Genomic DNA, 13,790 nt, shown 5'->3' with positions numbered 1-13,790 from the left:
GCAGGCTCCATGGTTAAAGTTAATGATGTTAATGATAATTAAAGTCCATGATTAAGTTTTATTTGTATGTGAAAGTTTGTTTACGACGTGGTAAAACGGTCTGCTGGAAGCGTATTTAAAGTTCAATACAAAATACATGCTATCAGGCAATCTATAAAATAAGATGTATTGATTAAACTAATGGTGTTATTTAAATTATTTTGCCGAGTTTTTGGAGTGGTAATAGATAAGGGTTAACATTTTTCCCAGAACAGATTACCACGATCTGACTCAGAAAACAAGTCCTAAATCACTGATGCTACCCCTGCTTTAATAACTGTTTCTTTATAACTAAATTTAAACTTTATATTTATCAAAAGTATTGATGGGCTTTATTATGTTAATATGTAGAATAGCCAATTTTATTTTTTTGGGGGGGGCTATTTCGAGTCTTTGTTAAATTGCAGCTCCGTTAAGCTCAGCTTTCACCTGAAATGATTATTTTTAAGGGTCTCTCCAGTAGCACGACTGTATCGTTGATTTGTTGAATTCCTTACAGATTTTGCACTATCATCCATTGTCAGCTCAAACATAATATTGGATGGTGAAATCTAATTTAACTATGCTTCTAACACTAGTGAGCATCCCCCTAACGAGCAATTTTAATAAATATACCGTAGTGGTATACTCTGGTGTTATACCTCCAAAGAAAGGGCTTAAATGCAATGCTACATTGCTAAAAATTCAAATCTAAGAAAATAGATTTTTGTAGTTCTGATTTTATTGGACTAACTTTTAGACATTTTGCAAAAGCATTCTTTATTTCGATTGGTGAATGATTGAGTGAATCTATATGCTAATGTGACAAATGATGTTCTATAATATAATTAAATAAGGATTATAACAGTGGCAAAATATAAATTAAACAAATATCAAAGATATAAATAAAATTATGAAATTATATTAATACATGTGCAAAGAATGTTACCATAGGAGTTTATTGACATCGATGTTTCTCTGTTTTAAAATTATCGATGTCCTTCTAATGATCGAATAATAATTCCCATTGCACATCCAAGGTATCTTTCCCTTTCCACACAACACACAATTAAAATACACGAGTCGATGACGCCACACGGTATTCGCTGTCGTTAGCATTATTGCCACTTGTCACTCACTACTCGAAGGCAACTGACGTCAGGGTGTTGTAGTCTGGTGCAGTCTGTTCTGTATCAGTTTATTTCGTGTTGTTGGTGGTTACCAGTGAGGTACTCGCTACGTCTTCACGAAATTCATCTGCAAACTTTATTCTGCCGTTAAATCACTTTTGAAATTTACATCCCTGTTATTTATTATTTGTAACAGTATTTTTAAACATTTTAAATTGTGACATGGCCAAGAATAAAGTTAATGGTGTTCTCAAACCATTGTTCCAGCTGAATTCAAGCAAATTAGCGCCCGCTGTTATTTCTCAAAGAAAATGTAAGTGAACCATAACTTATTGCTTTATTGCCTTATTGCTTTTTTTTATTCAAAACTATAGGTACTTGGTAACATCTACCCGAGTTTACTAAGTCCTCGCTTTCTTGGGCAAATCATGTCCTTGCGGATTGTCATTGTGTCTTTTGTATTCAGACAAAGGCACAAATATTGTCTCATTCTTTTCATTTGTAATGAATTTAATATACAAAATAAATTGATGTTAAAAGGTTCGTCCTTTTATTAAATGAATTGTATTTCAAATAACTACAATGACTTCTTATAAATTTACTCTAGGAAAGTTTGCAAAAATAACTGAATCCATGAAAGATAAAACATTCCCGAAATACTGCATGCCCTTGCGGTTTTGAAATCTTTCATGTATTACCGGTATTAGGAATATAACCTGGCTTTTTGAAGATTCACTGCAACGTTATTTAAAATGAGAAACAAAAAAATTTGAATGTACTTAGGTTATACATTTTGAATGCCCTACTTTTAAGTAGAAAACTTCATACCCCCAGCACCTGATTTTTTTTTTTAAATTTTATTTTGCACTATTTTATCTCTAGTTTTGTCACTGTGGGGTCAGTTTGGCAAACTTGTTTACGATAGTAGTAACTTTTTTCAGTTTGTAAAAATCTTATGGAGCATATACATATGTACATATGTAAATGCAAGACCGTCGCAATGTTTTTTCCTTAACTATTACCGATTTAAAACCTATTCGTGCTGTTGATCACCGTCTAAATTTGTTTGTCAACAATTCATTAATAGTATTATTCAAGACATGTTGCTGCTTAGTATCCATACTTGTATATTCTAGCATATTGCACTTTCCATTTTGACGTACGCAGCTTTTGCTCTCCGAGGCAGCCCATTTTGCAATAATTGAACCAGTTTATGACCATAGCTAAAAACAGTGAGATTTGCATTAAATAATGAGTAACCAATAATCTTTGCAATTACTCTGAATTCACTTAATCACTGTTTTTTTTTTTTTTTAATCTCTGTTATTAGTATTTCTATTATTTTTGCACATGTATTTGGATAGCAATTTATTGTAATTTTCAGATAGCCATGACAAAAGAATTGAAGCAAAAAATCCTGTGGTTGAAATGGATGGTGATGAAATGACAAGAATTATTTGGGCAAATATAAAAGAAAATCTTATTTTCCCTTATGTTAAAGTAAGTATATTGCATTTTTACAAAAAAAAAAAAAAAAATCTGAAATTTATTTTGTCATTATCAGAATTAGTTTTTTAATGAACTATTTATCCATGTCTTGGAGTATCTTTAAATAAAAAAAAAAAAGTACAAATTTCGTTTTATATGTATTTATAGTATAATCTCTGTATTATTTATTAATTTTTTCATTTTATTCTGTCTTGATTTTTAAGACTTTTTTATTTTTTTAAACTAGTTTCCCATCGTTGTTCTCTCTAATTCATTTTCGGGTTCTATCTCTTCTTTTCACTGAATTAAGCTCTGTGAATGTATCTCCGTACTAAAAGCATGTCCGCGCAATTTGCCGAGGAACTACTTACTATTAAGCAATCAAGAGATACCACATATGGGATGGGTAAAATTTTAATCAATTTAATTCCAATTGAATTAAAACAAAATTTAATTTTAATCATGATTAAAATTAAAATAATTAATCGTCTAAAATTAGTTGATTGAATTAAATTCACTTTTAATTTAATTGGATTTTAATCCTAAAAAATTAAGATTAAAATTAAATAATAAAAATTTAAATCGATTGAATTAAATTCTAAATTTAGTTTTAAACACTTTGGACGATTAATTTTTTTTAATTTAATCAAACTTTAAGTGATTAATTTGTATAACCACAATTTGCCAATGGTTGAACTAGAGTCGGGCCAATGCAGCTTCATTTTGTGTAGCTGGTGCCTCATCACCATCATTATTATCACAACACTCAAACTCGGCACCTTCACTTCACCAACCAGCTGCCTCGTCTCCTTGGCTTTTCTAAAACTCGGCGCCCCCATTCTAGTAATCTAATGCCTCATCTACATCAATATCACTTTTCTTTAACTCAGCACCTTCATTCTACCAATACGACTGCCATCAATTGTTGAAAGTGCTTGTAGATTAGGAAAAACATTTTAAATGTCTTCTCTTTAACTATTGTTCCCTTTCTGTTCCCAAAGATCCTCTCCAAAAATGGCGAGGTTGACTCCCTTTGTCCACATCTCAATGTTGATGAGAGTGCTTGAGGGTTCTCCCATTCCGGTCTTTGGCTTGTGGGTTTACAAGCCTACAATATGCCCATTCCTCTTTTATCTATTTCAAGATTAAACAATAAAAAAATCTCAAGATTTTTGATTCTGTTAACGATAATTGCGTAAAACACAAAGTATTATTCCTAAAAAAATATTATTTATCGTATTTTTAAAGGGATATTTTTTCATGCTTAATTCGAAAGTTTATCAAATACCCATGGGAGAAATGTAGAAAAAAAAGAAGATTAAATCACTTATTTCTTTGAAATTATGAGGTTTAAAGTATTGGCCAATCACAATGTAGTATGGTTGCAGACTGTGGGCGGGTCATGCCCACCTTCAGAGTAATTCACGCCCCGTCCAATGAAAACGATTCATGGCTGGTCAATGCGTAATAACAATGGTGCTTCAATACCTTTCACTTATTTTTCTAAATCTTTTATTATTTTCTCGTATATTAATATCATTTTTTTGTTATTTTAGAAGTAATATAAATCTTACGTAAATATTAAGAAAAAATGCTAAAAAATTATTTTTAAAAAATATTCTCAATTTTCAAGTAATTTTTCTTAAGTTAAGATCGTTTTGGAATAGTTTTCGCCAATATTCGGCAGTTTCACTTTACTTTCTCATGAAAAGAATCTCCTATGAACACTCACATTACTTTTTCTTACCATAATTTACGAATATAATTAAATTTTATTGTAAATTGGAATTCCGTAATGAAAATAAAAAAGGTATCAAATTAATAATAATGTTGATTGGATGCGACATATTCCCTCTGGACCAAACTATTAAGAGAAGATTACGAGCCAAACTGACATTTAAGCTCAAGTACGCCATTAGATCAGCTTCGAATGAATCCGTTTGGCAAATTCACAGTAAATTACAGAAAAAGCCTTTCTTTAAAATACCTTCCGGTGTATTGATTTTCTTTCTCCTTGGAAGTTTGGTTAGAAATTTAATAATCAAATACTTACAGGTAGTAAAACCTTAAAATATCTAAACGGAAGTTTAGAAAACCTTATTTAACCCATTGTAAAATGAGAGTATAAGAATGGTCCTATGTAGGTCTAATGAGTTATCAACACGGTTGAAAGTGATTGTAAGGGTGCAACTATCTTGATTTAGTGAATCCGTATGCTTGTGAAATCTAATTCTGAAAAAATTAATCGCAACTTTTTTGTTGGAGTTACTGAGAGAGGTGGCCTCGCCAAAACGTGGTCCGAACTATTAGTTGAAAAGTCATATAGTGATGGTTTAAATCAATTTAATTAACGATTGAAATTAAATTAATTCGGTGATTAAAAAAAAAAAAATCAAAATCTCAGATTTAATCATAATTTGTTTTATTGATTAACGAATAAGATTGAAATTTAGTTCACTAATAATTTGTAATAAGATAGAAATTAGATTAATTTCGCTGATAAAATTCTGATTAATTTAAAAAAAAAATAATCAATTAAATTTATTTTTAGTTAGTGCCCATCTCTGCCACGTATTTAGGTGCCGATCAAATAAAACTAGTCTAATATCTTAGTAATTAAATTAATTTTTTTAATTGCAAGAACGCTGTCATAATTTTTAAACTGATACATTTGACATTATAATGGTTATAAAATGTTATTTTTTTTTTAAACCACATTTAAAAATATTTTTTGTAAGAATTATGTTACAATATTAATTATTTATTTACAACACTCATTTTCAAAAACACAGAGCTCACATTTTTTTTTCTTTATATTTCGGTGTGTATTTATTAGGTAATAAATGTTTTAATTTGCAGCTTGACTGTAAATATTTCGACCTTGGGCTGCCTCATCGTGATGCCACAAACGATCAAGTCACTATTGACGCTGCTAATGCTATAAAAGAACATAATGTGGGTATTAAATGTGCTACAATCACACCTGATGAGGAAAGAGTAAAAGGTAAAATAGTCAGTATAATTTAAATTAAATTTGGAAGGCCTTATTCAAATATAAAATGGTAAATATAATAACTATCCTTTTTTTTTTAATAGAGTTTAATCTTAAGAAGATGTGGCTTTCACCAAACGGTACTATTAGAAATATATTAGGCGGAACAGTCTTTAGAGAACCAATTGTTTGTACAAATATTCCTCGATTGGTACCTGGATGGGAAAAACCAATAGTTATTGGTAGACACGCTCATGGAGACCAATATAAAGCTACCGACTACGTTGTTAGCTCTCCAGGGAAGGTAAAATATTAAGAATATTCTTAATTTTATATGTGAATCCCTCTGTTTTTTTAAAAATATAATTGGTTTATATTATTGTAGCTTGAGTTAGTACATACTAGTACTACTGGTGAAGTTCAAAAGTTTCAAGTATTTGACTTTAAAACCCCAGGCGTTGCCTTGGCTATGTATAATGTGGATGAGTCAATTGCTGCTTTCGCACATTCCAGTTTACAGGTAATTGATGTTTTTCAGATGTTGGTTTCTTTCTATCGTTTTCCTGGTAATTTGGTAGGTTTCAAACAACTTAGTCCCAGTCACTTGATACTATTATTTCAATTTTTAAAACACTAAAAAGAATCTATTGATTTTTTTGTTGATTGATTACCAACTTTGTTGATTGATTACCAACTACGCTTACATAAATTTACTATTCCTCTGGAAAATTTGTTTTTCAGTGATTTGGGAGGGTTAGGTTATATATAAGTGCTGTTTCTAGGATAGAACCTCCATTAAAAAGCAGCTCTGAATACAGATTTTACAGTTAGTAACTTTTTCACAGCCCAATCAATTAATTTTTTCAGTATCTAGGAGTTTAAACTTAATTATTTTTCGAGATTTTATGCTTTCAAGAATATTATAATTAATCAATATCCCTCTTTTCGGTGTATGAAAAATTCTAAATTTTTAAAAGAAATGCTAATTAATGTAAATTAATTTTAGTATTTTGTAATGCGTGAAATGGGCCAATTTAAAAGAATATAAGATGCATTTTTACTTATGAAAGTTTAGATATAATGTACTCTAATCCTCCTTATCGCCATAATGGCAAGGGTAAGATTGTCCTGAATGCTTTAAGTTAATTTTGTTTAGGAACAAAGATAATTAATTGCTTATCTACTGTTCAAGGCTTTTTGTACGTTACTTATGTAATAGTTATACGTATGAACATAAATATAATTTGTTAGACTGAATTCAAAATAGTGTTCGGCCATTTTATTCGAAATACCAAAGTCATTTCCAATAACTTTCTTTTATTTTTCTTCCATTTTAAAAGACTATCCGAATCGCTCAGGATTCATCATCAATCTTTAAGATTTTAAACAGTAATAAGGTGGTAATTGTAGGATGTGTATTAACAATTGATCACGTGATCACGTTTTAAATTATTAAGATGATGGTTTCTGGGCGTCCTCATTTGTCTTTTTCTTTGAAAATTCGAAGAAAGTTGTACAGTCTGATTTTGGATTATTGATTAAATCGACCTAACAGTTATTTATAAATAATTAATTGCTTTTAAAAAAATATCAGTTTACTATCATGTTTTGATTACATAAAAATTAAAAAGATATTTCATTTTGATTGAACTATAAACAATAGATAATATTAACTGAAATTTGTACAACTGAAGTAATGAAAACAAATTATTCACATAAGAGCTGGGTTATTTATTCTGTATTGTAGCTTATATTGATAAAATAAAATTGAAAATATTTATTTTCTTCTTGGATATGTTGTAAGTGACTTTAGTTTCTGATAACATTACAATCAGTCACTTTTTAGCAGTTTTAATTACTGAAAATGAAATGTATCTATTTATAATTATTATTTCATAATTTTCTTTTTTTTTTATTAGGTTGCTTTACAGAAGAAATGGCCATTGTATCTTTCAACAAAGAATACCATTTTAAAGAAATATGATGGTAGATTTAAAGATATTTTTCAAGAGATCTATGAAAAGTAAGAGTTACTAGTTAATGTTTATAGAAAATTCACTGTGTGATGATCAATTTTATTACTTTTTTTTAAAAACCGATTTACTTAATGTTTGTTTAAATCTGAATCTGAATTAAATGTTTTGAAAATCTTAAACTTAAAATAATGATTAATTCCGGCCAGAACAGTCGTAATTTGGCCGATAGAATCAACTATTATAAGTGTGATGCCCCAAGCACTTATTTGATGTTAAATTTTGTGTAATTCAGTGACAAAGAGAGAGAATTATTGAGTTGTCTAAGTCGCAAAGAGAAACAGAATAATTGTCAATAACAAGGTGAAAATGCTATTCTCTACTCAGCGCGTTAAAGTAGACACTGGTTATTTTTGTTTACAACCTTGTCTCCCTGTCTATTGTATGAACACTCAAGTGGGCGTACAAGCCTAATCTTTTTTGTAGAACTAGTGAGATTAAGAGGAATCACTCCTCCATTCTATGAGTGTAGTACTCATATCTTGTGACGTATTGTTTAGAGTGTGAGGCGGCTAAGCTTAGGATTTTCGACAGAAATAGGTTCGATGGCGTTGGAGGATCTGTTTCCCGGTAAGGTGGTTGATTTAGCTCATTTAGTAATGAGCGCCTCATAACCCTTTGCGGTGTTAATAAGAAATAAGTAAGTAAATTGCACATTAAAAGAAAATCGGATGAGCGGATATTCAACTTTACTATATACTTTTGTTTTTATCGATTTTTTTTTTCGCACAAAATAGTTACTAGAAAACTTGATAACGTAAAGTGCAGTATGAGCAAGGTCATTTGAGTGTTTCGCACTAAATAAACAAATATTTACGTATTTAAAAACTTATTTACTTACTTAAAAAAACTTACTTTACAAATTTTGATTTGTGTTTTAAAGCGAAAATTAATATTTAATTTGTAGGGAATACAAAGATAAATATGAGAAACTTGGAATTTGGTATGAGCACAGATTAATTGATGATATGGTCGCCCAATGTCTTAAATCAAAAGGAGGTTTTGTGTGGGCTTGTAAAAACTATGACGGAGATGTACAATCTGACATTGTTGCACAAGGTTATGGTAGGTTATTAAAGTGTTAACTATGTTTACTAAATAAAAAAAAACTAATGTTTTCTAAATGTGATTAATTTGTGTAATTCTTCTTTTACTTAAGGCTCACTGGGACTTATGACTTCAGTGCTGGTTTGCCCAGATGGTAAAACTATTGAATCAGAGGCTGCCCATGGTACAGTCACCCGTCATTACAGGTAAACAAAGGATTGTACGAAAGAAAATTTTTTTTTTTTTCTAAAAGTTATTTAAAAATATCAAATTCTTTCATATAGGGATAAATATTATTTTTTAATTGCAGTTATTAACTTTACAATCGCATATAATGTAACTTTTCAAATAAATATTAATCCGGTAAAGGTATTTCTCTTATCTTGTTAAAGGATGCATCAAAAAGGTCAACCTACATCCACAAATCCAATTGCTTCCATATTTGCTTGGACCAGAGGCCTTATACATAGAGCAAAACTTGATAATACGCCTGAATTAGAAAGGTGAGTTCTAATAATAAACAAAATAAAATAGATAAATAAATTAAATTAAATATTTCAAAAAAACAAAACTCTTTTTTGGGATATAACAGGTTCAGCCAGAGCTTGGAAGAAGCTTGTGTAGAGTGTGTGGAAAGTGGACAAATGACTAAAGATTTGGCTGGGTGTATTCATGGTCTTCCAAACGTAAAAGAAGGAATGTATTTACATACTGAAGATTTTTTGACTGCTATTAAAGACAGACTGGCTTCTAGACTAGCTGGGGGAAAACAGGCGTCTGCAGGTAATTTATTACACGACCAATAGCAACCTTGGTTTCATGCTGTTTAAAGCACTTCAGGATGTTACGTATGTTTTGATAATTTTAGCACTAGTTAACATTTTATCTTATCGTTATTTGCATGTTGATTCTCAACCATATATGTTTTAAAATTACAATTCTCTTGTTATAAAACCCACGCCAATATCTTACTGCACTTCTTTAAGTCATATTTATCTGCAAAAAGCGAATGGGCTGAGCACTAATTCAGTTAAATTTCCGAAAGGAAGGGATTAGCACGGTGGACAAAAAAGTCGAAGGACCCGGGATCAAATTCAAGCGTGGTATACTCACACTGTGAATCTTAAGCAATGTAGAAGCGCCTGAAAAAAAAAAGAAGATCCAAGCTGAATGCACAGAGAGTAGAGTCGTTTAAGGCCTTCTTTGTGGTTATAACTGCCCAGGTTGGATGGATAGAATTTTGGAGATTATTTCCACTTCCAAGATTTGTTCCAACCCTTCCAGTAGGTGTCTTAAAATTGATATCCTGTTTTATCTGAGCATTCAGAGTTGATTCTGCTCGTGAAAGACTGATTGTTACGTAGTTATAAGCTCAAACTGGGTGACGGAGTCTTCTCGTTTTTAGAGTTAGAAAAAAAAATATACCTCCTTTACTAGATAAATGTGATGCAACCTCCCATTTATTTAATACTTGACCCCTAAATTTTTCAGTTATTATAAGATTTGTTATTGTCTAAGGCTATTCGATTTAGGTATGTAGGCAAAAATCGATACCTGTAATTTCCTTTATATGTTAATTCCTGCTTTTCAAAAAATTAGTTCAAATGGCTCTCTGAGCTACCCAGATTTATTGCCATCATTTTTGGCAATGTTAGTATACGAAAAACTGCTTACAAAATTGTCTATACAATCAAAAAATAATGAATAGATACTACTATTTCTACAATAGTTATCTATTTTTGATAACCTAAATTATAAATTGAATCTAAAATTAAAATTTATCAGAAACATGTCAGTTTACTTATTTACTTAGATAAATAAAATTAGTTAGATATTTATTGTATTAGATATTTTGCCAAAAACAAATTAAATTATTTTCTAAATTTGTGGAAATTAACTATTTCAAAATTCTTAATCTTTTTTTGAATTAAAAATTGAAAATATATTTTTTTTACTAACACAAAATATAATAATTTAAGTATTTTTTAAGATTTAATTAAAGTTACTAATATTAAAAGAAAACAAAAGGAATTCTCTGATGATCTTTACAGACTTATCATTTCTATAGAGCACGTCATTGTAGTCCAGTTCTACGTCAAGAACTCCCTCTTACAGTTCTACCAAATCCTTCTCACAAAAATACTCATTCTAAAGAAAACAACTAGATATCATTTTGCCGACTGTGCTTAAATATAGCTGGGACACATACTATGTGGGTTAGTTAAGCAAACGAACTTGGGCAAAAAATTATTAACTTCATTATGCAGCTTAAGAAGTTTGACAGTCTAGATCAATTCTGTGCCTTTTAGGATTTTCAGGTAGTTTTTGGAAGAATTCAAAGCACATTTGATGCCTACATTACTATACTTATTTAGTACAAATTCTGCACTGGATTTATGAACTGACTAAAAAGTCAGTTCGGTCCAATTAAAGTCCATTTTAAAAGTTTCCAGAGTATTTTTTAAGCTGAGAAACCCCAAAAAATTAACTTATTAATTAGCAAATTTTGGAAAATCATGAAGTATCCTTATTTAAAATTTTATAAATCCAATTGAGGGTAATTTTTAAAACAAAAATTACAACGCAGTGAACCTTTCACTAACCATACAGTCAGTCTGGTCTGTGCTTTTGGAAGTGACAGAAATCGCTAGAAAAATGTAGAAAATTTGTCTTGGTATCTTTTTTAAATACCTAAGGCTCCAAACTGGAACACAATACAATTTTTACCTTCTTAATAGCATACATCTTGATTATTGACCTTGACAGTTTGGAGCCTTAGGTATTTAAAAAAGATACCAAGACAAATTTTCTAGATATTTCTAGCGTTTTTTGTCACTTCCAAAAGAACAGACGAGATTCAGTGTATGGCTATATCACACCAAGTTAATACATATTGGAGATATTCTTTAATTCACTTGTAGCAAAAAGAAATCGATTTATTTATTTCCTTAAAGGAAATAACCTTTATCTTCAAATTTAGAGTGATTGTATACATTTAATAATTTTAATTGCTTGTCCAGTCTTATGTACTTTAAATAATGTTCAACTTGGAAATGCAATTTCAAAAATATTTTTCTTGTTTTCCTTCTTATGGTTAGAATCATAAAAATGTCTTACATTTAATTTTGGAGAACATAAAATTATTTCACTTAAATTTAATTTTACTTCTTATCTTTACTTTTTTTTATATATTAAATTTCAAATGTAGATAGCTTAAAGAGGTTATCATTTAATCCATATTATTTTTATCACCCTGTTTTGAGAATTTTTCCTACTTAAGCATTATTATTGTTATTTTCACTTTTTAGGTGCAGCTTGAAGATAATATTGAATGCCACTTCAATAAGTAATCCATCATTACACCTAATGAATCTCAGCTAATTTAACTTAAATTTTCCTTTATTGTTATTGTAAGCAATTACCATTCGTAATGTTATAACCATGTCCTGATTGTTCCCGGTAGAAAGCAGCAAATACAAAGAAGTACTATAAATTTAAGAAAAACACCTGGCTTCATCACTCTGATTTATTTAATTTTCATTGTGATTACTGACAGTGCAATATACATACGAAAGAAATTCTGTTGCCCTTATTGATACATTTGTTTTATCTTATGACATCAATTTTCATTTTGTTTTATGTTAAAGTTTAATGATTTCTTTTATGAATAACTGATATTAGTATGATAAATTCTGGAAAGTCAAAATTTATTGCTGTATATTATACTTGAAGCCTGTTATTTATCAAATTTAACTTTCTCTTTACGCTTATAGTTAACTTAACAAGACAAAAAAAAAGTGCGAATTTGTATTTTCTAATTTCATCTTTATTGTCATCTTGTTGTTATCTTCGGTCATTCTTAACTAAGAGTTGTCCGATAGAGGTTAGTTTACACTTTCAGTGCCATTTTCTTGTTGTGAACTATTAAAATCATACTCATTTATGTTATTATTTATTGAGTAGAAATTGCAATATAAAAACTAAAAATTTATTGTAACTTACAATTTAATTTTGAGAAAGGATTTAACCTGTTAAGGAAAAATTCTTATAAATGAAGTTTAAAAAAATAATAATAATAAAAACAATACGAAACCAGGTACCTGATAAGATAATCATTTTTGATAAATATTTTATGCAAGATTTCACGGCTGTACGAGTTTTAAGCTTAAAAATGTACAAAATTCTCAGGTATTTACACTAAACATAGTTTCAAACCTAAAAAGTGTAGTTTTATTGTCTGACAGCTTCACATTTCATGAAGTAGATTTTTCACACATTAAAATTCATTTATTTGCCACTACTGATTAGAAAAAAATAAATATTTAAAATCTGTTTGATTGTATTTTTATTTGTTTTACCCCAAAATCACAATAATCACAATATTATCTGTTATTTTTCAGAGAATGGGCAGTGATTAGATTGGAATATAGAGTGGTTATTTTTCAGAGAATGGGCAGTGATTAGATTGGAATATAGAGTGGTTATTTTTCAGAGAATGGGCAGTGATTAGATTGGAATATAGAGTGGTTATTTTTCAGAGAATGGGCAGTGATTAGATTGGAATATAGAGTGGTTATTTTTCAGAGAATGGGCAGTGATTAGATTGGAATATAGAGTGGTTATTTTTCAGAGAATGGGCAGTGATTAGATTGGAATATAGAGTGGTTATTTTTCAGAGAATGGGCAGTGATTAGATTGGAATATAGAGTGGTTATTTTTCAGAGAATGGGCAGTGATTAGATTGGAATATAGAGTGGTTATTTTTCAGAGAATGGGCAGCGATTAGATTGGAATATAGAGTGGTTATTTTTTGCCCACAGTCAAAAGCTTATTGTGCACCATTGTACGTCACAGTAGAATAAAAGTCAACAACCGTATTCTTCCCAGACACTTTTTTGCTTTTATCTCCTCTGGGCTCAAGATGTCGATTGTCTCATATGGCAAATTGGCAATTCCAAGCAAATACAATATAAGAAGCTGTTCCCTCCTTCTCTCTAATTGACTTAAGATAAACTTCCTCTTTGCGTTATATGCAGTGTTAGTTAGCAGACGATTCTTCGCTTAGATCTCTTCTTATCTCTA

General features: G+C 29.8%; 1 protein-coding gene across 3 annotated transcripts; it reads left to right on the top strand.

Moving 5' to 3' along the window:
* Positions 1 to 1,127: 1,127 nt before the first annotated feature.
* LOC141454650 (isocitrate dehydrogenase [NADP] cytoplasmic-like) lies at positions 1,128 to 13,040 on the top strand. Of its 3 annotated transcripts, none has more exons than XM_074129111.1 (11): positions 1,128 to 1,461; positions 2,533 to 2,648; positions 5,496 to 5,640; positions 5,733 to 5,932; positions 6,014 to 6,148; positions 7,548 to 7,651; positions 8,569 to 8,726; positions 8,821 to 8,914; positions 9,101 to 9,211; positions 9,301 to 9,491; positions 12,017 to 13,040. In XM_074129111.1, exons 1-11 carry the CDS (start codon positions 1,371 to 1,373, stop codon positions 12,025 to 12,027), a joined length of 1,356 nt encoding a protein of 451 aa, XP_073985212.1. In that variant the 5' UTR covers positions 1,128 to 1,370; the 3' UTR covers positions 12,028 to 13,040. The 3 variants fall into 3 exon arrangements, with proteins under 3 accessions (XP_073985212.1, XP_073985211.1, XP_073985213.1); XM_074129110.1 differs by having other exon boundaries at positions 9,301 to 9,556; XM_074129112.1 differs by lacking the exon at positions 1,128 to 1,461 and adding an exon at positions 2,044 to 2,380 and having other exon boundaries at positions 9,301 to 9,556.
* The last annotated feature ends 750 nt before the right edge of the window (positions 13,041 to 13,790 follow it).

Source organism: Rhodnius prolixus, unplaced genomic scaffold, assembly GCF_049639745.1.
Source record: "Rhodnius prolixus isolate KJV_2025 unplaced genomic scaffold, Rpr scaffold_9, whole genome shotgun sequence".
In the NCBI taxonomy this organism is placed as follows: Eukaryota; Metazoa; Arthropoda; class Insecta; order Hemiptera; family Reduviidae; genus Rhodnius; species Rhodnius prolixus.
Note: the sequence above shows the minus strand (reverse complement) of the source record. Positions and strands in the feature narration are given on the sequence as shown.